At 48.3% G+C, this 25,984-nt stretch overlaps 1 protein-coding gene across 1 annotated transcript in view; it reads right to left on the bottom strand.

Annotated features, from left to right (window-relative positions):
* Window positions 1–2,068: 2,068 nt before the first annotated feature.
* The window catches only part of NCKAP1L (NCK associated protein 1 like), a 91,959-nt gene continuing 68,043 nt past the window's right edge, over window positions 2,069–25,984 (bottom strand). The window contains exons 27-31 of the mRNA XM_056858405.1: window positions 18,176–18,269; window positions 13,806–13,922; window positions 11,437–11,546; window positions 6,524–6,613; window positions 2,069–2,194 (exon numbers count right to left, since the gene is read on the bottom strand). Coding sequence (XP_056714383.1) covers window positions 2,069–2,194; window positions 6,524–6,613; window positions 11,437–11,546; window positions 13,806–13,922; window positions 18,176–18,269 — 537 coding nt within the window. The remainder of the gene's footprint in view (window positions 2,195–6,523; window positions 6,614–11,436; window positions 11,547–13,805; window positions 13,923–18,175; window positions 18,270–25,984) is intronic.

Genomic DNA, 25,984 nt, shown 5'->3' with positions numbered 1-25,984 from the left:
CTGATGGAAGACAGAAGAAATGAGATAATGCTTTTTTATTATTTCAAATGCGCTGTTCATAAAACTACTCAAAATGCTTTTTCAAAGGACACAGAAAGTTTCTTCAAGGCCTCTAGTCTACATCAAAAAATAAGCAGAGATGAGCAGGTCTGGGGTACACACACCACTGCAACGCCAAAAAGGGAAAATACCAGAGAAAGCATATGCGCATATTGCAAGAGATGGCACAAAAATTACACAATACAAATTAAGAAGAAGAGTTAGTTTTATATGCCGACTTTCTCTACCACTTAAGGGAGACTCACCTTCCCTTCCCCTCCCCACAACAGATACCCTGTGAGGTAGGTGGGGCTGAGAGAGCTGTGACTGGCCCAAGATCACCCAGCTGGCTTCGTGTGTAGGAGTGGAGAAACAAATCCAGTTCACCAGATTAGCCTCTGCCGCTCATGTGGAGGAGTGGGGAATCAAACCCGGTTCTCCAGATCAGGATCCACCATTCCAAACCACTGCTCTCAACCACTACACCACGCTGGCAAAAAAGGAGCACCAAAACATCTTAACAGGACTCAGGATAATGAGCTCAGTGCGCCTCTTCTTCAGCTGCATGTAAAAAGAAAATTAATCCATTTATCCTGGATAATACTTCTGTACCATGGGAAGTAACTGAAACCCCATCCAAGATCGACAGAAAATTACCACCGGGGAACAGTCCCAAGAGAACGAAGCCCTGCAGACCGTTTTCCTCTTCAATGGGTAAATTGCCACTTAAACTCTGCTGCTGCCGAGGTCACCGGAAAGAACAATTCCCTCCGCTTTTTATTAGACCAGGTGGCCTGTTTGTAAACTACTCGAACCAAGGCACATTTTCCGACGACAACGAATGTTTCTTCTTGCCTACAGACAGGTGTCCCGACTGAAGTTAATCCAACAGAGTCTCAGGCTCTTCAGAACGCAGTTTTCATTACCGCTAAATTTGCAGAGCTTGGTGGATATAAGATCATTTTACAAAATAACTGAAACGCATATAAGCACTGAAAGAATCAGAGTGGACAGGATTGGTGACTATCACAATTTGTTTTATTATTGATTTAGTGCTACTGCGGTTGGATATTGCTCTGTTAAAAAATGACAGGTCCTCGTCCTAAGGGGCACACTGCCCCAATTTGGACGGTGAGGAAAACAGACGACAGGGAGGAAAGACATAAGTAAGGATAACAAGGGAAGAGGGTACACATGTGCAGCCACGTGTATTTTGGCTTAATTTCTGATGGGGCGAGGACTAAAGGGTTAAGCCAAAATGGGGCTTAGATGGCATTCTTTCCAAATAAGTTAGAGCAGGGGTGTCAAACGTACGGCCTGGGGGCCGGATCCGGCCACTTGAGAGCTCTTATCCAGCCCAAGAGCCAGCCACCCCTCCACACTCCCGATCTGGGCTGGCGAGGCATGGCCTGGCCCGACCAAGAGACATTTGTCATATCCGGCCCTCGTGACAAATGAGTTCGACACCCTTGGATTAGAGTAAAGCAGCTTTAGGGAAGAATTTACTGATGAAGGAGGGGGGGAAGCTTGGAAACAAGAAGAAGAAGAGTTGGTTTTTATATGCCGACTTTCTCCACCACTTAAGGGAGACTCAAACCAGCTTACAATTGCCTTCCCTTCCCCTCCCCACAACAGACACCCTGTGAGGTAGGTGGGACTGAGAGAGTTGTGACTAGCCCAAGGTCAATCCAGTTCACTAGATTAGCCTCCGCCGCACATGTGGAGGAGAGGGGAATCAAGCCCGGTTCTCCAGATCAGACTCCACAGCTCCAAACCACCGCTCTTAACCACAAGGCATTTACAGCACAAAGTTGCATGGAAGCTTCAGAGAAAAGAACTCCAGTTTGGAAGCCAAAGAGGAGGGGAAAACCCCAAAGAGGAGTGAGGGGAAAAAAGGAACCTTATTGTAACTACTCGCCATCCTACTTATTCCCCCCTGCAAAGGGTTGGTTTTTTTTTTCTGCATTTGTGCTCTGGACAAACGAGCACGGCTCTTGCCTTTTAGCCTTAGAGGTGAAGAGGAAGATGCTCAGTGTGCGGGCAGACGGCTCAAGACAGATGCCCGGGAGACTTCGCGGTAAGCGTTACGCAGCAGCACGTAAGGGAAGCAGGTCTCCAGCATGTCGGTGGTCAGGAAGGACGACTCCTCCACGAGCTATGAGAAAGAGACCCAGAAGGGGGCATTAAGGGCAGTAAAACATGAAGAAATAATTTACAGTAGAACCAAAGTAGGGATGACAAGTACAATAACTAAGCGTAGCAATACTAGATACTGTTTATAATTTTAGAATTTAAAGTTCTGGTTGATTAGAAGATCGGTCCAGTTAAAGAATAAGATGCTTACATGATATATGTACCGTATTTTTCGCTCCATAGGACCTTTCGCACCTTTCCATAAGACGCACCTAGTTTTTAGAGGAGGGAAACAAGAACAAATCTTGTTTTCCTCCTCTAAAAACTTGTCTTATGGAGCGAATGCCGGCTGGGCGCGTGTGCGTCGGGACGGTGCGAGCCAGCGTTCCCTGCCCCAACAGCCAGCTGGGAGGTGGGCGGGGCCGCACAGAGCGAGCCGGCGCACGAGCCCAGCCGGCTTTGTGCAGCCCCGCCCGCTTCCCAACTGGCCGTCAGAGCGGAAAACGCCAGCTCGCGCCGTCCCGACGCGCACGAACCCAGCCGGCTCTGTGTGCCCCACCCGCCTTCCAGCTGGCGGGGCGCATAGAGCCGGCTGGGCACGTGCGCATCCGGATGGCGCAAGCCGGCGTCCCCTGCCCCGACGGCCAGCTGGGAGGCGGGCGGGGAGCACAGAGCCGGCTGGGCGCATGCGCCGGCTCGCTCTGTGCCCTCCCAGCTGGCCGTCGGGGCGGGGAACACTGGCTCGCGCTGTCCCGACGTGCACGCGCCCAGCCGGCATTAGCTCCATAAGACGCACGGACATTTCCCCTCACTTTTGAGGAGGAAAAAAGTGCGTCTTATGGAATGAAAAATACGGTAATTTAGAATAGTTTATCATAAAGATAAATCCACTGTATGATTTAAACGAGCAATCTCTAATTATTTACTGGTTCACTTATAATTATTTACCGATTTCCTTGGAAGAAGGTCTAGACTGTATGTATGTGTAGGTGCATGTTTTTGTAATGTTTAAATTTTTAATTAAAAATACTTTAAAAAGAAGAAAAAGGTGTTAAGCAGGGGCTTGGAAGAAGGGTGCGCCCGGCCTGTATCTGGCATTGTCAGCAGGCATTAGGGTTGCCAGGTCCCTCTTCGCCACCGGCGGGAGGTTTTTGGGGCGGAGCCTGAGGAGGGCAGGGTTTGGGGAGGGGAGGGACTTCAACGCCATAGAGTCCAATTGCTAAAGCGGCCTTTTTCTCCAGGGGAACTGATCTCTGGCGGCTGGAGATCAGTTGTAATAGCAGGAGATCTCCAGCCAGTACCTGATGGTTGGGAACCCTACAACTTCAGCATTTCCCGTTCTCCAGAGCAGTCTGTGGGATCATCTTCCCCAGCTTGGGCAGATGCAGCTAGTGGGTACTTTTGACTCAAGAATAGCTTAGTGGCCACCTCTGTTTCTGGCCTGCCTCAGCTATCAGCAGGAGCCGGGCAAGCCAATCGCCCCTCCCTGTCCCGTAAACAGCCTCTTTCCATTAACAGCGGCTAATACTCAAAAGGTGTGCACGTGGAGGTCGCGCCTCAAAATGGGGTCTGCAAAACCACTGTGCCCCTCCGATTGTAGCAAGCAACTGCGCACCCATGCTGGCTCCCTCGCATGCTCCGGAATGAAATATTTGCATTTAAATTGTTTTGCTACACCAGCCGTTCGCCCTGGCGAATATCAATCCCACACGGGGAAATCCGGGCCCTCCCCGGCTCAGCCGTCTCCTCCCATCAGCAGGAGAATCAATAACCATCTCCCGTTGCCAAGGGCGCTCTTAATGGAGATGTATCACCAGCACTGCTTCTGGCCCTGATGCGCACGGTCTTTAAGGTTGCTCTTCCCATTGGCCAGAAGGCCCAAGCCAAAAGGCAAGCAGGCGAGTAATCTTGGAGCTGTTTGGGGAACGACAGTGACCCCAATAGTGTGGGTCTGGATTGACAGTCCATCTCACATTTCCTTTCACTGCTGGGTCCCCAAGAGGAGACCACCCCAGGAATGGTCCATCTGCAGTAAAACTGGCCTTTGAGAGCCAGCGTGGTGTATTGGTTAGGAGCGGTGGTTTGGAGCAGTGGACTCTGATCTGGAGAACCACTGGGGAGGGGAAGGGGAAGTGATTGTAAGCCGGTTTGAGTCTCCCTTAAGTGGTAGAGAAAGTTCGCATATGAAAACCAACTTTTCTTCTTCTTCTTTGTGGAATTAACATGGGCCTCCTCCCCGTTCCCCACACACCAAACTCCTGGAGCTCCTTCCACCTCCTTACCCCCAATCATGTGGCTTGACTCACTGGCTTGAGCTACGTGAGCCATTTTCTAGGGCTGCCAACCCGTATGCAAATGAGCATTTAGGCATAACTTGATTATTACTTTTGGCGTATCTTCAAAGCGGCTGTTGAGGAGTAAACTACGGATAGAGTAACAGGCTTATCATTACCAGACAGCAGACAGATTAAGTGGTAGTCGTGAGAACATGCAGGAAAGTGTGAAATCAATTGAGTAATCAAAGAAGATCTTATAGAAGAATATAAATCACAACCGAATTTAAAAAATGGGTACACGTTTCTGTCTTTGCCTTTCCACACGGGCAGACTCTCTGTTCGATTGGAGTTTTCAAAAAACTAAGCCAAAAAGGTTGAGCTAAAAAAACATGAAAATTACAAATACATAAATTTTAATATGGTGCACAGTAAAGTTAAAACATGAACCCTGTGGTGCAGAGTGGTAAGCTGCAGTACTGTAGTCCAAGCTCTGCTCACGACCTGAGTTCGATCCTGCCGGAAGTCGGTTTCAGGTAGCCCGCTCAAGCTTGCTGGGGGTAAAGGGAAGATGACTGGGGAAGGCACTGGCAAACCACCCTGTAAACAAAAGTCTGCCTAGTAAACGTCGAGATGTGGCATCACCCCATGGGTCAGTAATGACCCGGTGCTTGCACAGGGGACCTTTACTTTTAACGTTAAAAACATAAGGCCTATATCATAGGCGAGTCATTCACAATCAATAAATACATGGAACTCATACACAGTTGATGTGAAGTCGTACAATGATCAAAGTAGGACCAAATACACATAACTGTGTATGAGTTCCATGTATTTATTGATTGTGAATGACTCGCCTATGATATAGGCCTTATGTTTTTAACTTTACTGCGCACCATATTAAAAGTTATAAATTTGTAATTTTAGTGTTTTTTAGCTCAACCTTTTCGGCTTGGATTCAACATTTTGGTTGAGTTTAATTTGTTTCCCCCCACCCTTTCGTTGGTGTTTTCAAAAATCTGCCAGTTAATTGGTTGAGGGGGTAAGGCGTTATGTCTGGCCAAGAAGAAAAGTCTGCGAAAAGTCGGAATGGTTAAGAATTCGAGATGATCTGGGAGCACTGGAAAAGATGGGGCGCTCTGTCTCCAGGAGGAGGACAAAGATATTTTATGTCAAAGCTTCAATACACTGCTGGCCTCCTAGATGGCTGTCTGGTAGCTGCGATCCGAAGTCTCATCACGAGAGCAGTTCCTCTGCAAAAGACGGAAGCCCAGAGGACCGTCTGATTTTTCTACTGCAGCATTTATCAACTCTGATGATTCCCCGCAGCCCAAGAAAATAGATTCGGGGGAGGAGGGGAAAAATAAATATGTATCTTCATGACTCTCTGGGATAAAGTCAGACAATATAAGACGAGTTCACAGCACATCTGTCAGCTCAGGGCAGACGCTAGCTTTTTAACTGAAACGACAGGCATACCCATGCATACTTCTCCCGCATGCTTCAGGCAAGCTTGTTGTGTTTTAAAAGGCAAAAGAACAAAAATACAGTAGGTGCAGTGGGGGGGCGGAAATCAGTGGGGCAGAAGAAGAGTTGGTTTTTATATGCTGACTTTCTCTACCACTTAAGGAAGACTCAAACCGGCTTACAATCCCCTTCCCTTCCCCTCCCCACAACAGACACCCTGTGAGGGAGGTGGAGCTGAGAGAGTGTGACTAGCAGCTGGCTTCGTGTAGACGAGTGGGGAAATCAACCCGGCTCACCAGATTAGCCTTGCCGCTCATGTGGAGGAGTGGGGAATCAAACCTCCAGGTCAGACTCCACTGCTCCAAACCACCGCTCTTAACCACTACATCACGCTGGCTTTTGCTGGTCAAACTGAGCAAATGACAGGACTCGGCTCCTGTACGCAGACCTGCCTCGGCTCAAATTTGACATAAACGACAAAGTGCTTCCCTCTCCCCCCCTCCCCGCCCCGTAGGAATCGTTGCAATGGGTGTGAAGTGACCCCAGTTAACGTTAAGTACTTTGGAGGGGAAACGCCTGTTCCAGCTGCTTCTCTCCTTGAGGACACTCACCAAGTGCATGAGCAGTGAGATGGACTCCTTGTTCTTCACTTTCAACTTGTCAACATCTTGCCCCAGCTGCAAGAGGCTCACAGAGGCTAGCTGTAGGCAGAGAGAGAGGCAGAGAGAGATCTCAGTCCATTTACTCGTGATTGACAACAGCCCGGGCACAAGATTTAATTGATTAGCTTGTGCCATTCAAATCAGGGCTCAGGCTGCATATTGATAAAAACACCCGGGTTCAGCAGGATTCAGAAAGTCACCAGCTTTGCACACTGGGAGTGTGTGTGTGTGTGTGTGGGGGGGGGAGGTGGTTGAGAATCTCCTGCATTGTGCAGGGGGTTGGACTAGATGACCTGGTGATCCCTTCCAACTCTATGATTCTAAACAGCCCTTAAGGAGTGAAATCGTGTGCCCAGAAATACCTTTGTTTTAAGGAAAGAAGTACAGAGCCCAAAGGAAGACATCTCAGGCCTTTTATGCAGGGACATTTCCCCGCAAGGGTTAACAACCTCCAGGTACTAGCTGGAGATCTCCTGCTATTACAACTGATCTCCAGGCAATAGAGATCAGTTCCCCTGGAGAAAATGGCTGCTTTGGCAATGGGACTCTATGACATTGAAGTCCCTCCCCTCCCCAAACCCCACCCTCCTCAGACTCCACCCCAAAATCCTCCCGCCAATGGCAAAGAGGGGCCTGGCAGCCCTATTCCCCACGGTCACCCCGCCGACTACTTCAGGGCTTCCTTTCGATTATGCATCTATTCGGCCCGTCTTTTCTGCCCGTCAGATGTCGACTCGCTCTCCCTGTAGGTTTTGCCTGTGTTTTCCAGGTGCTGTTTTATCCAGAGTCTGTAAAATGTGGACAACAGGCGCATGGAGAGCGAGGTGACCTCTCATGGTCGGGAAAGGCATGCATAATCAAAAAGAAGCCCCGAAGCAATCGGCCGGGGGGGGGGGGACTGCGGGGAAACATCCCTGCATAAAAGTCCTCAGTATCCTGTACCTGAGGCAGTTTGTATTTCAGTGGCGCCCCCGCTTAAAGAACAAACAAAATGCAGCCACAGAAGGGTGCAGTCTTGAGCAGGTGGAATAAAGTGCTTAACCCCCGAGAGCCATTTTCCCCTTCCCAAACTCCTTTTCTCTCCACGGGGAAAGGATAAAGGTCCTTGTAACTTTTATCCTGCAAGGAGAAATAGAGCTGGGGGCCAATTTTGAAAAAATAACCCCAGAGGGAAAGGTTAAGTAGCCTTCCCCTTCCTTTCTGGCCTTCCATTCAGGAGTCAGAGAGCAATCCTGAAGGAGGGGGGGTGTAGATCCACGGATACAAAAAAAAAAACTTTTTAAAAATAAAGAAAAAAGGGGGGAAAGGCCCCATTGTAATCAGCGAGGCTGCGCCACCAAAAAAGGCCACGCAGCCCCACTGCCACTCAAGGGGCATTCCTGGGGGGGGAAGGGCGGTGGAACCTGTTTAAAGGCAGCTCCACCCCTGGGAATGCTCCGTGAATGCCCCACGCCCCACTGGCGTATTTGCCCCCGCGCTGGCGTAAGTGCCACTTTATTCTGTGAAGTTGGCACCTAAGCTGGTGCGGGGTCATGCCGGCCCCAAAGGAGCTCCACCACCACCCCTTCAGAAATGGGCTGTCAGACTCCCAAGGCTACTTTTCATCTCTTGGGGCAAATATGTCACATGTGTAATTTGGCCCTCGGCTCTATCAGATCCCCGGGGATCAAGACGCTTGCGGCTCCTGGAGTCGTGGCAACGGACCGGCCTGGCACATCCCTTCCCTCTGCCAGTGTTAACCGGCTGACGTGTTTGAAATTGCTGCTCTAGAACACGGGCTGATTGCGAAAACAGAACCACGACACTATCCGCTCCAGTCATTTTGGAAATCAGTGTGTCAAACCTCCAGTCCTGGGAGGGTGGGATGCATTTGTCTGTTTCGACGAGTGTGTTGGAAATAATAAAAAGCATTGCCTCTTTCTTTTAAACAAAGAGCACTCAAGATGGGGGGGAAGCAATTACCAAATGCTAAACAGAAATTGTCATCTCGCCCCCACCCCCGAATCCTTGAAAAAGTACCTTTTCTTTTATGCAATATGTAAATTTAATCAGATCTGTTAAAAGCTGAGGACTCTTTTTAAGTGATTTGCAATTAAGCCAAACAGCGGGAGTGTACCTAATGCTGCCCTCCAAAGTAACTATTGTTTTTTTAAAAAAATAATGTTTTAAATAAATAAATAAACCTGCCCTGAGCCGGCTTGCTGGGGAGGGAGGGCTACAAATTTGAAACTAAAAATAAATAATGTGTTTGCTGCTTTTCCAGCGCAACAAGGGCGCTCAAGTCGGCTTCCTCTTCACAACTTGCAGCAACAATATCATCGAGGGTTACCATCTCCGGGCTGGGGAAAACCTGGAGATTTTGGGAGTGGAGCCTGAGGAGGGCGGGGTCTGGGGAAGGACTTTGATGGGGTATAATGCCATACAGTCCACCTCCCAAAGCAGCCATTTTCTCCAGGGGAACTGTTCTCTGTTGCCTGGAGATCAGACATTATCCCAGGCGATCTCCGGCCACCACCTGGAGGTTGGCAACCCTAACAGCATCCTCTCCAATTAGACTGCTAGTCTTGTTCTAGCGGCAGGAATTCAGTGAATAGAATCATAGAAGCATAGAGTTGTAAGGGACCACCAGGGTCATCTAGTCCAACCCCTGAACAATGCAGGAAATTCCAAACTACCTCCCCCGCACACACACCCAGTGACCCCTACTCCATGCCCAGAAGATGGCCAAGATGCCTTCTCATCATCTGCCTAAGGTGATAGAATCAGCATTGCTGACAGATGGCCATCAATCCTCTTCTTATAAACCTCCAGGGAAGAAGCTTACCACCTCCCAAGGAAACCTTCCAACGAGGAATTGCTGTTAGAAAATTCTTCATTATGTCTAGACGGAAACTCTTTTGATTTAGTTCTTAAATCAAAACCCTTCTCTGTACTTGCTTTACTTCCTTGCTGGAGGAAAGCTAAACTGATTGAATTGCTGCCTGTTAGCAAGAAAAAGGGTGGCATGGCGACTTCAAAATTCAGCCTACCATCTCTGGCCTTGTCTGCTAAGCTACTTCCGGACACCTCCTCTGCATTGAGCTGCGAGGAGGAACCGTTCCAACCGGTATGATGGCGGCAGGGATGTTCACTGCCGCTCTCCCTAACTGGCAGATCAATCACGTCAGAGGCCACAGGCCAGAAATAAGAAAGCCACGGTGCTTAGAGGGCTCTCTTTCCATCATTCGCAGCCAGCGGGATCAATTTTCCTCAGTGCCAGCGACACAGCAACGGTTTTGTGAGATACGGGAGCTGTCTGGTATATCTGCAAGGAGAAAAACGTATCTGGGAGACATGGCCTGGGGTTCCCTCCCTCCGCTTGAGCAGATGAGCACTTAAAAGTCCGCGCAGGGCCCAGAAGCAATCGCTGTCTCGTCCAAACTGCCGTCTTGGGACTCCTGGGAGCCCCGTCTGCGCTGCCTGCCAATTCTCAAAGATCCAAAGGAGATCATTCAATCATACCTGTGAATCAGTTGTTTGTTTGCCAGATAGCAGCCAAGTCTTTGAGTACTTCTCTGCTTATGGCTAGAAGGGAGTGGATGTTTTAGAATGAGCTGGGGCAAACCTTTGCTTCTGAGTGTCAGCTTCTTCTCTGCAGAATACTTTTGGGAATGGAGTAGGGGGTCATTGGGAGGCAGTTGTGAATTTCTTGCATTGTGCAAGGGGTTGGACTAGATGACCTTCGCAAGCAGAGTTACGCCCTTCTAAGTCCACTGAAGTCAGTGGGTTCTGAAGGATGCCAACTCTGTGCTTAGGATAGTTTAGAGCAGGCAGGTCAAATGTAAGGCCCGAGGGCCGGATCCACCCTCTCGAGAGCTCCTATCCGGCCCGCGAGCCAGCTGAGGCAGACACCAGCCCCCACTCTCGATTTGGGTTGGCGAGGCAGGGCCCGGCCCGACCAAGTGACATTTATGTCATATCCGGCCCTCATAACAATTGCATTTGACACCCCTGGTTTAGAGGGTAGCCGTGTTGGTCTGCGGTAGAATAGCTGTGCAGTAGAATAGCTAGATTCCAGTCCAGTAGCACCTGACACAGAAGCTATTTGCTGCGTGCGGGAGCCACATGGCAAACAACCGCTGGAGGGCACGAATATGGATTTAAATTAAAAAATCAGCACTGGAGAAAGGTTAAATTTCCCCTTAACCTAGTTCCACAACTTTGGGTCCAGTCCCTGTACTCAGGTGAGGCTTGCCAACTGCCTGGTGGGGGCGGGCAAAAGCCCGCCAATCCACCGGGGTGCCACCTGTCACACCTCAGCTGGTTGGCAGGCAAAAGAGGGCCAGCAGAGGCAGGCTGGGCCTGCCAACGTCACTTCCGGGAGTGGCATGGACGCTCTAGCAATCACCTCCAGAACTCTATGGAAACTACAGAGTTCCAGAAGTGATTGCTAGAGCATCTGCGTCGCTTCTGGGTAAACCTGGAAGTGACGGCGGCGCATTGTGCGGGACGCGCACACGTTGATTACGGCCGCCAGCCACACCCCACAAAGCTCCCACCCGCGGCGAGGAGCAACCTGACAGCCCTAACTCAGGTGGCTCTTTTTGTAAAAAATGGGGAGTGGATGGGAGGTACTGATTATGGATCTTCTGCGTTATCACTGAGTTTGATCTTAAGTCTCAGACTTTAGTTGGGGGGGTGTTGGGGTAGATAGCAGATTTTCTCCCAAAGGTTCCTATCTCCCCAGCCTGGTCTGCAAGCCAGGAATGAAAGCTCCCTTTATTGATCACATCTCCTTATTACAGACAGTATACCATGGGGGAACCAGGCTGAACGTTCTGTGTAATGAATGTGAGATTATATCGATCAAGAGCTTCTCTCACCATAAGGAATTCCTTCAGGTGGCTCTCGATATTCTTATTGTAGATGGTGAAGAGGGCGGCTGATACTTGGATGATAGCTTTAGCCAGGCAGTGGATGTTGTTGTTATAGCCTAAAGAGAGAGAGAGAGAGAGGATCTACATTAGTTCCAAACATTTCTAGATCTTGTGGTTCTGAACCCTGACCATTGCAGATCCACGAAGGAGTTAAAGCAAGGCAGGAAAAAATCCAGGTGAACTGAAAAATGGGACCTGGTGATTGGCCTCTGTGCTTGCTGAAGACTACCCAGTTAAGTTTGTTCCCTGACGTCTTCCAGTTCAGCGTTGCCTATAAGGATTTGCTTATTTATTTGCTTCATTTACAGTCTGCCTTCCCAGCTGACTCAAAATGGATTACAATTAAAAAAATAAGGCCATAGAACAGCAAAACTGTTGCACAATCCATTAAAAATGACAGAATAATACAGTCAATAAAACACAAGTACAACGCTGGAGAACAATACAGTAAAGCGTTGTATCACATACATAATAAACAGCAAAATAACAGTGCAATAAGAAACAAGTATAACATGTATAATGAAGACTGCCTTAATAGATCAGAATGCACCACGGAGAGAAAGCTGTCAAATAGAAGAGGGTGCCGAGTTGTTTTCTGTTGCCCCAGAAGGTTGGACCAGAACCAACAGGTTGAAATTTAATCAAAAGAGTTTCCGTCTAGACATTAGGAAGAAATTTCTAACAGTTCGAGTGGTTCCTCAGTGGAACAGGCTTCCTCGGGAAGGGGTGAGCTCTCCTTCCCTGGAGGTTTTAAAGAAGAGGCTAATGGCCATCTGTCAGCAATGCTGATTCTATGACCTTAAGCAGATAATGAGAGGGAAGGCAACTTTGCTATCTTCTGGGAATGGAGTTGGGGTCACTGGGTGTGTGTGTGGGGGGAGGTAGTTGTGAATTTCCTGCATTGTGCAGGGGGTTGGACTAGATGACCCTGGTGGTCCCTTCCAGCTCTATGATTCTATTATTCTATAATTGTTACTGGTATGGCTAGGTCCCTGGTATGGCTAGGAGGGACTCACGTCAGAAGCTCCGCATTTTTGCTGGGGGTGCATAAATGATCACAAGATACTCTTGGAATTTCTTCGGGGAGGGGGGAAGCCCCTGTGCATAGTGTTTTGAGAATACGACTGCAAATACTGTGCAGTCAGAGAGCAGCAGATCCAGAGGTAACATAAAAGGCCTTTGACAAACATAACTTGAGTGCTTCATCTTCCAAAGGAAACTAAGCTTTAAAAAGGGCCCTTGAATTTTCTACTGTGGACGGAAAGGCAGGATTCTGTACTATTAGTCTGGATCTGCTCTGAAAGCACAACATTGTGACTGGGAGCACATTTCACCAATGTGAGAATCTCAGCTTTCATCTCAAAAGTGGATGCAAACTCAAAAGTCTAGCTCTTGAGGTTAAAAAGACAGGCTTGAAAATGCACGGGTAATGACTGGTAAAATCTCTGAAGACTGGCAAGACCGGTGAGTGGCTAAGAGTGACATCCAGTGGAGAGGAAGTGGGGATTCACTGACCTGTATAATTTACCCCCCCCCCCCACACACACACACACTCAGAACAAACACATGTGGTTGTATACAGGGTGTCTGTTGTAGGGAGGGGAAAGGAAGGTGATTTTAAGCCGGGTTGATTCTCCCTTAAGTGGTGGAGAAAGTCGGCATATAAAAACCAACTCTTCTTCTGTACGTCATTGAAAGCTCGTAAAGAATGTAGGTGACCCGGGTCAGAATTCTCGACTTCCCCCCTTTTTAAAAAGCAGCCGAGGGGGGGGGGGATAAATATTATCTCAGCTTGTTAACATTCCTAGCCTAACCTGCAAAAGGGGGTATCGCTTTGACTACTACAACGTGTGTGCGTTAAGTGCCGTCAAGTCTCTTCCAACTCATGGCGACCCTATGATTCAAAGTCCTCCAGAATGTCCTATCTTTGACAGCCTTGCTCAGATCTTGCAAACTGAAGGCTGTGGCTTCCTTTGTTGAGTCAATCCATCTCTTGTTGAGTCTTCCTCTTTTCCTGCTGCCCTCAACTTTTCCTAGCATGACTGTCTTTTTCAGTGACTCTTGTCTTCTCATAAGATGACCAAAATACTACAGTGCCTCCACCTATTACCATTTAACATATGCTAGCAAAATGCCCACCTTGATCAGGCGATAAGAGGCCTAGCATCCATAGCACACTGCCAAGTTTACAGCATGCCCCACCAATCACAGATGGCCCAGCCCACCATATCTTGCCCCTGTCATTCTTTGATCCTGGTGGAGATAAAGGTGGGTTTGGGAAGCAAAAAACTAAAAGGCAGTGCCTTGTGTCTTACCATCTATCTCGGAGGTATAGACGGAGGAAGGGTCATTGGCTAGGAGCGGCAGAGACACGGCAACGAAGACCAGCAGCAGACAGGCAACCTTGTACTCCTCCTCGGGGGATGAGCCGTCTGTCAGGGAGGCAAAGGGGATGGTGTACAGTGAGAGATCTCAGTAATAAGCTGGATTTGTGCTCTCAGTTCCTCTCCCCGGCTTGGTCGCCTCGGCAGCCTTGCCAAAAATGTGGGGGCGGGGGTGGGAGAGTTCTAAAAAGCTGTGGCGGCTGTGACAGACCGAAAAATTATCTGATGGATGGAATCAGCAGGCTGAACATAACTGACACAGCTCGGCTTCGCTTGAATCGACATGGGCGCGGTGGAAAAAGAAAGTTTCGCTGCTAGCGTCTGCGAGAGAAGGGGCCAAAAGAGTCAGCATTCCTGTCAGGTCCTGCTGATGGGACTCTGGGCTACTCATCCAGAGACCCCAAAGTGAAGGGCATTACGTGCTGGAAGGGAAGGACTGTTAGATGTCTCTTAGCCTCGGACTTCACAGGGGGATTACAGAGAGCCAGAGAGAGAGATAGGTCTGGACCCAGTTTATCATTTCTTTCTACTGTTCAAATACTGTCCTTTGGATGTGTAGATTGCTACTCTCAGGGAATCTTCCTTCCTTCTGGCTGATACCTTCCCTCGCTGTCTTCTCCGTCTTTCTACCATGAGAGCAAAAAGAGCTCTCCTGCATCTCCATCCATCTTAGTTAGGTAGTTAGCTTAGAATGCCGTCTCTACCCTATCCTGTTTAGGATGGAGTTCCTTATAATAACAGACTCATATTGGTTCACTAAAATAAAGGAGACTCTGTGGGAACTTTTATTTCCTGAGCAGCAGAGACACACACAATTCTGTTGTGTCAGATATATACCGCAACAGTACTCTCCAGGTATATATCAACAGCTGCCCCCCTGTGTACATGTGTCTCTCTCGATTTGGTTTGTGAACAACCCACGTTCCCCTGCACCCCTGAACCAAGTAGGGTCAGGACTAGGGCTGTGCACCATTTTTTCCTGTTTTTTCAGGTTTGGGTGTAATAAACCCGGAAATTTTCAAAAAACCCGAAAAAGGCCAAATCGTTATATCGGCTTTTTTCGGACAATCAAAATTTTTCAGGTTTATTAAACTCAAACCTGAAAAATACACAGTGCAGAGCTGAATGCTGGGCTCCACGTGGACTTCAGAGGTGGCGGTGGTGAGAACTCAGCCAGCAGGTAAGGGGGAGAGGGAGGGGGAGAGGGAGGGAGGGGGAAAATAGCGGCAGTGCCAAAGTGGCTCCAAATAATGCACAAAAAATTGGCATTATTCAGCATCCGCTCTTCAGCTCCCTTTAATTGTCGCCATTTTTTTTCTGGTAACCCCCTCCCCCCCAAATACCGATAAGGTATTTTTCAGGTGGGGCTTGGTTCAGCTTTAGCCGAATGCACACCCCTAGTCAGGACACCACTGCCCCTTGATGGGAGCTCCTAGTTATGGGGTGGAAACTCCTGTGAAAAGAGGACCATAGATCTTGTGCAGACACTGGGAAGGTAGCCAATGCAGCAGGGAACAGTAAGTTACTGGGCTGAATATAGCCACACTAAGCAAGGAGGAAATAAGAGAGGTCGAATTTCTGAGAGGCAGGCTGGAGTGTGGAGGGAAATAAGCCCTTCTCAGAATGGGAAGTTTGCAGCATGTAGGATATAGCACAGGCAGGTAAGCAGGAAAGTTCTTTTTGCGACTAGTTTGTTTGGGATCCTCCGATATCGGAAGCTAAGGAGGCGATGTGGCACTTCCAGGGGTAAACCTGGAAGTGACGTAATTGTGTCATGCGGGGCCATGTGTGATCACCCCAGCCCCGCCCCCCAAAACCTCCCAGAGATGGAGAGGAGGGACCTGGTAACCTAGGACATGGGGAGGGGACCCCTGGACTGCTAGGAAGGGTGCTAGTGTTACAGCAAGGAGGGGCTGGAGTGGTGGCAGCAGTGAGAGGTGCATGGCCAAGGTGTGTGGACACGATACCAGACCTGTTCAGCTTGCTGAGAGGGGCATGTTTTTATGCCCCCATGCAGACACAGCCAATACTGGTGCCACCTATTGTAACCATCTGGACTTCCAAGCCCAAAGTAAAGAAAAGATAGACAAGAAACCAAGAACATGTGCCCCAAGGAGAACATAAAAACATCAGGAAGGCCATGCCGGATCAGACCCAGGCCCATCAAGTCCAGCAGTCCGTTCACACAGTGGCCAACCCATTGCCTCTAGGAAGCCCACAAACAAGACAACTGCAGCAGTATTGTCCTGCCTGTGTTCCACAGCACCTAATATCATAGGCATGCTCTCCTGATCCTGGAGAGAATAGGTATGCATCAAGACAAGTATTCATTTTGACTAGTAGCCATGGACAGCCCTATCATAAGAACACAAGAAAGACCATGCTGGATCAGACCAAGGCCCATCAAGTCCAGCAGTCTGTTCACACAGTGGCCAACCAGGTGCCTCTAGGAATCCCTCAAACAAGATGACTGCAGCAGCATTGTCCTGCCTGGGTTCCATAGCACCTAATATTATAGGCATGCTCCTCTGAGCCTGGAGAAATTGCCCTTGCAGGCTGCTCCCCTGCCCTGGAGCTGTTCTATAGATAGGGTTGCCAGCTCCAGAATGGGAAATGCCTGGATATTTTGGGGGTGGAGCCTGAGGAGGGTGGGGATTGGGGAGGGACTTCAATGGGGTATGATGTCACAGAGGCCCTCTTCCAAAATGTCCTTTTTCTCTAGGGGAACTGATCTCTGTCGCCTGGAGATCAGTCGTAATCCCGGGAGCTCTCCAGCTTCTATCTGGAAGCTGCAACCCTAACTTTAGAGCTTCAGTCAGCGAGGTGGGAAGTATCGGCCCGGGTGGTAGGATGCGGGTGGAAGAGCGGCTGTGTAATTGCATGCATTGCAAAAGGGGGGGGGGGACAATGTCTGCGGCTGCCAAGCAAAGGAGGCTTAAAAAGCAAGATCAAGAAAGCTGACATTCTTGGCGGAAAACCTGCGAGTGGGCCTTTAACACAAACAAACCAGTGACAGCATCCAAACAGTGACAGTTCCCTGGAGACAAGAGTTAAATATTTATTACCGCTGAGACGACTCACAGCCCTGGAGAGATTTCCCTGTGCGGTTCCTCTCCAAGTGGAGATTTCCTGGTGCTAAAGAAGCAGGGGGGAGGGGGGATGTCCCTGCATGGATGGTAAAGGGCATTTTACAAGCCCCTGCAGTTCTATCTTATTTATTTATTCACAACATTTTTAAGCCGCCTTTCCACCTGATCTGAGTTCCCAAGGCGGTGAACGTGAAGACATTAAAACATTTGCACAGTTAAAAACATTTACAATGATAAAACAATTCCATAAAAATGCATAAACAAACAAAACCAGAACCAGGGAGGAAGGCTGATAACCATAATTAGGGGTATGCCAAACGAAACAAGTCTTCACCCTCTGGTAGAAGACATCGATACAGGGAGACGGACAAAGCTCCCCGGAGAGGGAGTTCCAAAGTTTTTGGTGCTAAGTCCGAGAAAGCCCTTTTCAGGTCACCCCCATCTAGCCTCAGACGGCGGGGGCAACCACAGCAGGGCCTCTAGAGATGGCCAGAGTGAATGGGTATGAGAGTGAATAGGAGAAGGCAGTAATTGGTCGTTTATGCATGGGTACTTTCACCCACGTCTGCCCCCGGTCTGTCTCGGTTGTTCCTTGGAGTCATGCATGAGTTTTCTGTCCATTAGAGATAACCTCACTGCCAGCTCTTGCAATGTCTGGGTCTTCCCATTCCTCTGTTAACCCGATTCTTCCCTCTCCCCTGAGCTCAGCCCCGGTGAAATTCCCGTGCATAAGGCAAAGCGCAGAACATGCAAGCTTGGTTTCACGGCCAATTACAAAGGAGCATATAAAGAGGCGGGGATTCAAATGCTTCCTGCTTCCTCAGAGCTCTTTCTAAGCAGAAGAACGGCTTTTTTAAACGGAGGCTTGGATTTCTCCCCCCCCTTTCAGATTGCTTGTTTTTTTTGTTTTCTCTTCTTAAAATGCTTTTTTGTGCAGCAATTGGGTTTCGGGGGGGGGATTTCCTCTCACAATAAGTTCTACAAATTATGCCAATTACAAAGCAGCATTTAAAGGGGTGGGGATTGATTTGAGCTTAGAGACTGCTGGTACAGAGATTGGGTCCAGCCAGCAACGAACCTCAGGTAAAACTCCCAGGCATAAACGACCATTAAGGTACGTTGGTCTTCGGCTCTACATGGCTTCAAAGGTCAACATCAGCGTGACTTAAAACACGACAGGTCACGGAAAAGTTCACAAGCTCGTCTCCCTACCTTTTTTCAGATTGGAGAAGGCAGTCACCAAGGCTGGGTCTATGTCACAGGGGGACCCCGCAGCTGTGGCCAGCTCGAAGATGCTCAAGGTAACCTAAAGGAAAAAGTGGCAAAGGGCTGAACTAGACAGTGCCAGAGACACAGAGTGGCTGCCTCACCATTTAGTTCCCCTTTTCCTGTAATTTATTTACCACATTTATTTCCTGCCTTTCTCCCCAAAGCGGCTTACATCATTCTCACCTCCATTTTATCCTCACAACTACCCTGTGAAGTAGGTTAGGCTGAAAAATTATGAAGGGCCCAAGTTCACCCAGCAAGCTTCCATGGCAAACTGGGGACTCGAACCTGAGTCTCCCAGACCCTAGTCTCACACTCTAGCCACTACACCTTCTCCTCCTCCTCCTCCTCTTCTCCCTCCCTATCATCTGACAGCTTTTTATCTGTATCAGACTTCCCTGGATCTGAGAGTCCAGAAGACTCCCTTGTGTTTCTGTTCCCCAGTGGCACTGGAGAACAAACGCAACCTTAACATCAGTCAAGAGAACCAACACACAGGAGAAAAGAGACAAGTATGGCCAGCTAATACACACACACACACACACTTAAAAGACTTCTACTTTGACGGCAAATCACAGTTTGTCGTTAAGGCTGAACCACAAGTGTTGGGTCCCATTTTCACTCTACCCTGCAAACCAGAATTTAGCTAGCATTTACAAACTCGGTTTGTAGCGAAGACTGCCAGCCAGTTTGTGGTTTGGACTTAAACTGTGGTTTACCAGAAAGCGGCAGTCGTTGTATAGGTGGCCCCATATGGGGGGGGGGAGTGCACAATCCTGAGACTCCCCCAAGATCACATGGACACATGAAGCTGTCTTATACTGAAGCAGACCCTTGGTTAAAGACAGTATTGTCTACTCAGACTGGTAGTGGCTCTCCAGGATCTCTGGTAGAGCTCTTTCACATCATCTACTATCTCCCCGTGGTGCAGAGTGGTCAGCTGCAGTACTGCAGTCAAAAGCTCTGCTCACGACCTGAGTTCGATCGCGACGGAAGTCGGTTTCAGGTCGCCGGCTCAAGGTTGACTCAGCCTTCCATCCTTCTGAGGTCGGTAAAATGAGTCCCCAGCTTGCTGGGGGTAAAGGGAAGATGACTGGGGAAGGCACTGGCAAACCACCCCGTACACAAAGTCTGCCTAGTAAACATCGGGATGTGATGTCACCCCATGGGCCAGGAATGACCTGGTGCTTGCACAGGGGACCTTTACCTACTATCCTTTAAACTGGAGATGCCAGGGATTGAACCTGGGGCCTTCTGCGTGCCAAGCAGATGCTCTACCACGGAGCCATGGCTCCTCCTGATTTGACGACAAAGCAGAAGGATCAATCACCCGGTGGAGGGGGAACAAATCCAGGGTGTTTTCTGCCTGAATTGTGATTGTGATAGGCAAAGTAGAAATAGGTATGTCAGTAAGCTCAGTTGGCATGGTTTTCTTTGAGAAGGAGGAGCCCCATGAATCAGGCCTCTACATGGGTTACTAAATTTGCACATTATACTCTGCAGCAGGGTGTGATGGATGCCTGTTAACCTTCAACTTTGGTGCTGGCATCTAAGTTGTTTCCCTTCTTTTCTGTTGACTGGAGAGAGCAAGTCTCCTAGAGAGAGTGCTATGAGTTTCTGCTCTTCCAAGAGCCAAGGATGTTACCATGGACATCAGGAATTTGAGATAAGGCTCCAAAGGAACAACAGTATATGAGACTGAAAATTGGAACAGAAGGAACTAGCAGCAGGAAGCAAAAAAAGGTTCTTAGCATTTTTCTTCTCTACATATGTGTTTGTATTTTTGTTAATAAATAATTTAAACATGTCTTTCTTGGACCCATATTTTTTAATGGATGGGGCGGTGTCTCAACTCTTCTTCTTCTTCCCTCCCTATCATCTGAGCTTTTCTCAGAGTAGTGCAGTGGAAGCGTGCTGGGCCCATAACCCAGAGGTCAATAGATCAATAGTGAAGCATCTGCTTTGCATGCAGAAGACCTAGGCTTGCCAAACTCCAGATGACAGCTGAAATTCTCCCGCTATTACAACTGATCTCCAGGGGAAAGAGATCTGTTCACCTGGAGAAAACGGCCACTTTGGAAGGTGGACTCTATGGCATTATACCCCACTGAAGTCCCTTCCCTCCCCAAACCCCGCCCTCCTCAGGCTTCACCCCCCAAATATTCAGGTATTTCCTAACCCGGAGCTGGCAACCCTAAGAAGACCCCAGGTTCAATCCTTGGCATTTCCAGTCAAAAAGATCAAATAGCAGGTAGAATCATAGAGTTGGAAGGGACCACCAGGGTCATCTAGTCCAACCTCCTGCACAATGCAGGCAATTCACAACTACCTCCCCCCACACCCCCAGTGACCCCTACTCCATGCCCAGAAGATGGCCACGATGCCCTCCCTCTCATCATCTGCCTAAGGTCATAGAATCAACATTGCTGCAGATGGCCATCTAACCTCTTCTTAAAAACCTCCAGGGAAGGAGTGCTCCCCACCTCCCAAGGAAGTCTGTTCCACTGAGGAACCACTCTAACAGTTAGAAAATCCTTCCTAATGTCTAGACAGAAACTCTTTTGGTTTAATTTCAATGTGATGTGAAAGTCCTCCAGCTGAGACGCTAGAGAGCACCTGTGCCCTGACCCCAATAATCTGGCTCTGGACTCTGACATGGAAGCCTCCAAGGAAGAACCTGAGGATCCAGAAACATGGCCTGAGGGAGAGCAGGAAACTCCAGGGGACCCCTAAGCCATCCGTTCCAGAACTCACCCCTGAGCAAGCTGCAGTGGGAGCTTTTCCGCCAGAACTTTCCTCTCTCTTGCCCCAGGTCCTGAAGAAAGTATCTGAAGAAATGAGCTGCGACTCACCAAAGCTCATACCTTGCTAGAAATTTTGTTAGTCTTTAAGGTGCCACTGGACTCTTACTCTTTTCTACTGATCTGGATTGTCTGACTCAACCGAACGCATCTTCGTGTGTTAAGTCAGAGCGAGCATTTGTGATTCAAATGGTTCTCCTTGCTGTGTTATCTCTCCTTCTTCTTAATTGCTGTTTTCGTGACCAAAAGTCACACACAGCGAGCCATCACACACGAAAAGGGAATCCTAAGATTTACTCTTTGAGTTACAATGTGATTTCACTACAGCCTCCAAAAATTTAGCCACATGCAACGTTACTTGATGGTCTCCATCTCTTAGTAACCAAGACTCAGCCTCTAAAGAGAGAGAGAGTCCTGCTTAAGCAAAGGAAAAATCAATTCAGCTCTCAAATTTGAAAATTCAGGGCAGTCCAAATGAATATGATCAACAGAATCAATCTGGTTAGTACCACATCTGCCGAATCTATTAGACTATAGAATACTATTAAACCTTAACAGCATCGCCAATGGCAAGGCATTCAAACGCGCAAGCATAAGTGCCCTTCTATACTTTGGAACAGGTCATTCAAACAGGTGGTTTGGCATTTTTATCGGGGGAAGATTACTAACGGGTTGCCAGGTCCAGGTTGGGAAATACCTGAAGATTTTGGGGGGAGGAGTCTGAGGAGGGTGGGGTTTGGAGAGGGGAGGGACTTCAATGCCATAGAGTCCAATTGCCAAAGCAGCCATTTTCTCCAGGGCAACTTATTTTTATTGCACGGAGATCATGTGTAATAGCAGGAGATCTCCAGCCGCCACCTGGAGGTTGGCCACCCTAATTGAAAAGGGTGAAAATACTCTGTGAGCTCCAACCGGCATACTCTTATATTCATGCGCCCTCCAGTGTCTTTTAATTCACTGACTCAACCTTCTTGCTCCAAGACAACTGGGCTTCTTTCGCGCGGGTTCTTTGTTTCTGGTAGTTTGCGCCTGCTCACAAGGAGGCTCTATGAGACATGGGGCTGGGGAGGCGCCCTTCCTCTCCCCCCCCCCAGGCTCTATGAGACATGGGGCAGGGGAGGTGCCTTTCCTCTCCCCCCGCCCCCCAGGCAAAGCAGATTCCTGGCCTGCTAAATGTACGGACCATCAATGTGTCCTTCACATACCATCCAAGAATGAGGAGGCAGGTGGAGAGGGAAGAGAAAAGGGACAAGCCAACTGAAAGCTCAGTGCAGGTTTCATGTAAGCTGGCGGAGAAGGCAGTTGGGGCCTGGGGAAAGTGTTAAACATTTACAGCCGTTAAAAACAGAAGGGGCCAGCCCACTCTCGCCTGCTCGCTGAAGCAACGAGGCACCCTGTCTCCCGGCTGTGAATAACAGGGAATCCGCCCCCCCCCCTCCTCGGGTGGCCTTGTGCCAATTAATCACCCATGCAGTCAAACAGTGCCGCTTGTGCCTAAATATTTTCTGACTCTTAATTCACGGCTGTTCCTTCGTACCCTGACTTCTCCAGGGACGACAGGATTACAGAGTCCTAGGAAAGCCCCAGGAGCTCCCAAAATAAAAGAGGTCTGTGTGATATGGAGGATAGTGCCGAGTTGTTTTCTGTTGCCCCAGAAGGTCGGACCAGAACCAACGAGTTGAAATTAAATCAAAAGAGTTTCCATCTAGACATCAGGAAGCATTTTCTAACAGTTAGAGCGGTTCCTCAGTGGAACAGGCTTCCTCAGGAGGGGGTAAGCTCTCCTTCCCTGGAGGTTTTTAAGTAGAGGCTAGATGGCCATCTGTCAGCAATGCTGATTCTATGACCTTAAGGCAGATGACGAGAGGGAGGGCATCTTGGCCACCTCCTGGGCATGGAGTAGGGGTCACTGGGGGTGTGTGGGGGGAGGTAGTTGTGAATTTCCTGCATTGTGCAGGGGGTTGGACTAGATGACCCTGGTGGTCCCTTCCAACTCTATGAATCTATGATCTTCTGGGAAGCAAACGAAAGGTAAGGCTGTTCTCCCGCAGAGATCGCAAATAGAAGGCTGAGTCTTTCTGGCCAAGTTTGGTCCTAAATTAGCAAAAAACTGGATTGCGAAAGGAGAGCCAAGCTGTTCCACAGATTATAGCCGGGGCTGTGAGAATGCCGCAGGAGCACCTAAATAGCACTGAATTCAGCTCCTAAGTTTTCGTTTCTAGAGAAATTAAATTTATAGCCCTTATGGCTGCAATTGAGAGACAGCGTAGTGTGGTGGTTAAGGTGTCAAACTAGGATCTGGGATACCAGATCCTAGGGAGCCAGCGTGGTGTAGTGGTTAAGAGCAGTGGTTTGGAGAGGTGGACTCTGATCTGGAGAACCGGGTTGGATTCCCCACTCCTCCACATGAGCGGCGGAGGCTAATCTGGTGAACTGGATTTGTTTCCCCACTCCTACACACGAAGCCAGCTGGGCGACCTTGGGCTAGTTACAGTTCTATTAAGAGCTCTCTCAGCCCCACCTACCTCACAGGGTGTCTGTTGTGGGGAGGGGAAGGGATGGTGATTGTATGCCAGTTTGAATCTCCCTGAAGTGGTAGAAAAAGTTGGCATATAAAAACCAACTCTTCTTCTCTGCCATGGAAACTTGCTGGGTGACCTTGGGCCGGTCACACACTCTCAGAGTGGGCTCTGGAAAGAATTTGGACGGGAGACCTCCAAGGAATACCAGGTGTGCGACAATGAGGCAGGCAATGGCAAACCACCTCCCACCTCCCAGCGTCTCTTGCCTTGAAAACCCCACCAGGGGTCGCCATAAGTCAGCTATGACTTGGAGGCCAAAAAAAAAAAAAAAGAGGCTGCAATAGGCTTGAAAATGTCTGGGCAACCTACCTAGTACATTTTTACCCCACCTTTCCTCCAAAGCAACTCAGAGAGGTGATGGCTGCTGAAGTCTATGAAGCCAGAGGAGATGACTCAGTAAGATTTCCACTGGCTTGAGACAGCTCCCTACCCAGGGTCCCTTCTCCTCCCCATTAGCAAAATCTCTCAAAAACGTAGCTGCAAAGTGAAATAATGAAGAATGTAGAAAATTAAATCCATGTTAGATCCCAAAAGTATGTTGTTAAATATTCTGCCAGATAATATGCCAAAAATATATAATGAACTATTTAAGCGTCTGGTGACAGAGGCAAGAGTGGAGGGTGCCAGAATGTGGAAAGCCGAAGAATACCCGGGTATATAACCAAATGGACAAATAAAGTAGCAGATTAGGCAGCTATGGCGAAGTTCTTTAGTGAATAATAGATCAATCTCTGGATTTTATGAAAAATGGAAAGTATTTCTTGAGTATATTGTTATAAATTCATAAAAATAATAAACATTCTTTCAGCATCACAATTATCATCTGACGTTGACAGATTAATCTATTTGCCATCTATTTGCTACATGTGTATTTCCCAAAGAATGGCACTATATGGCCTGGTGGCCAAGAAAATCAGGGCGAAGCAAACCATGAAAGGTGGTAAAGCCGGATAGAGCCAAATGGGCGTATTTTAATTTTTAATTTTTGTATTCTTTTAATGATTCTGGTGTTGTATATTTTAACCTGTTTTAGATTGTAATGGCCTACGGCCTTATACAATAAACTTGACTTAACTAATAAAATGTAAGAAATTAAGTAACTAATTTACCATTGGATATGCAATTATACTATTCAAAGTAGGTATAATAGAACCGAAGTTATAAAGTTCCACTATAATGTTAAAATCCGATGTGTACATTTGTATGTTTTGTTGTATCTGTTTAAAAATTTAAAAAAAAGTTTTAAAAAAACCCTAGCTGCAAAGTAAAATAAAAACTGCACGTGTGGTACAGATATTTCTTCACGGTACTTCACTATTCCTGAAAGACTGAGAACGAGCAACTCAACAGGGTAAATGCCACTGCTTTAAGCAGGAATTATTCCAGGGTTTTTATATTATTATTTGAAAGCTGGTTGAGTTCCAGAAGTAAGAGTGTTGGGCCCAGATCCAAAAAGCCTGAGTTTCAAGGCTCAGCTCTACTATACGTTCTCATAAAAGTCATTTTCTCTTGGCAAACAGTTCCCTGTTTATAACATGGAAGTCCAAGCGGCTTGCCTCACAGGGCCGTTTAAGAAGATGAACAGAATAAAAACCCTTGGGAAATTAAACACATCGTATAGAACAGGTGTGCCAAGAAGAAGAGTTGGTTTTTATATGCCGACTTTCTCTACCACTTAAGGAAGAATCAAACCGGCTTACGATCACCTTCCCTTCCCCTCCCCACAACAGACACCCTGTGAGGTAGGTGGGGCTGAGAGTGTGTGACTAGCCCAAGGTCACCCAGCTGGCTTCATGTGTAGGAGCGGGGAAACAAATCCAGTTCACCAGATCAGCCTCCGCCGCTCATGTGGAGGAGTGGGGAATCAAACCCGATTCTCCAGGTCAGACTCCACCGCTCCAAACCACCGCTCTTAACCACTACACCACGCTGGCTCTTAACCACCAAATCATGCTGGTCAAACATAAGGCCCGAGGGCCGCATCTGCCCCCTTGAGAGCTCTTATTCGGCCCACCGAGCCAGCCAAGGGGGCCACCACCCCCCCACTCTCGATCTTGGCTGGCGAGGCATGGCCCGGCCCAACCAAGTGACATTTATGTCATATCCGGCCCTTGTAACAATTACGTTCGACACCCCTGGTATAGTAGGTAAAGAAGGGATTGTTATTAGATCTTGGGAAAACTGAAGCTTTCACCAAAATTAAAAAGTGCATTAAAGAGCTTGACTATAACAGCACTACTTTTCGTGCTCCCCGCGTTTGTTCATCTCAGTTTTTTCGGAATACCACCACCACGTGGTTTGCCTGCTTATACTTACTATCTGACAACTCCTCGTCTTTCTAGAGCCTTCTGTTTAGCTAGACTGATTGC

The sequence above is a fragment of the Euleptes europaea genome, chromosome 1 (genome assembly GCF_029931775.1).
Source record: "Euleptes europaea isolate rEulEur1 chromosome 1, rEulEur1.hap1, whole genome shotgun sequence".
NCBI lineage: Eukaryota > Metazoa > Chordata > Lepidosauria > Squamata > Sphaerodactylidae > Euleptes > Euleptes europaea.
Note: the sequence above shows the minus strand (reverse complement) of the source record. Positions and strands in the feature narration are given on the sequence as shown.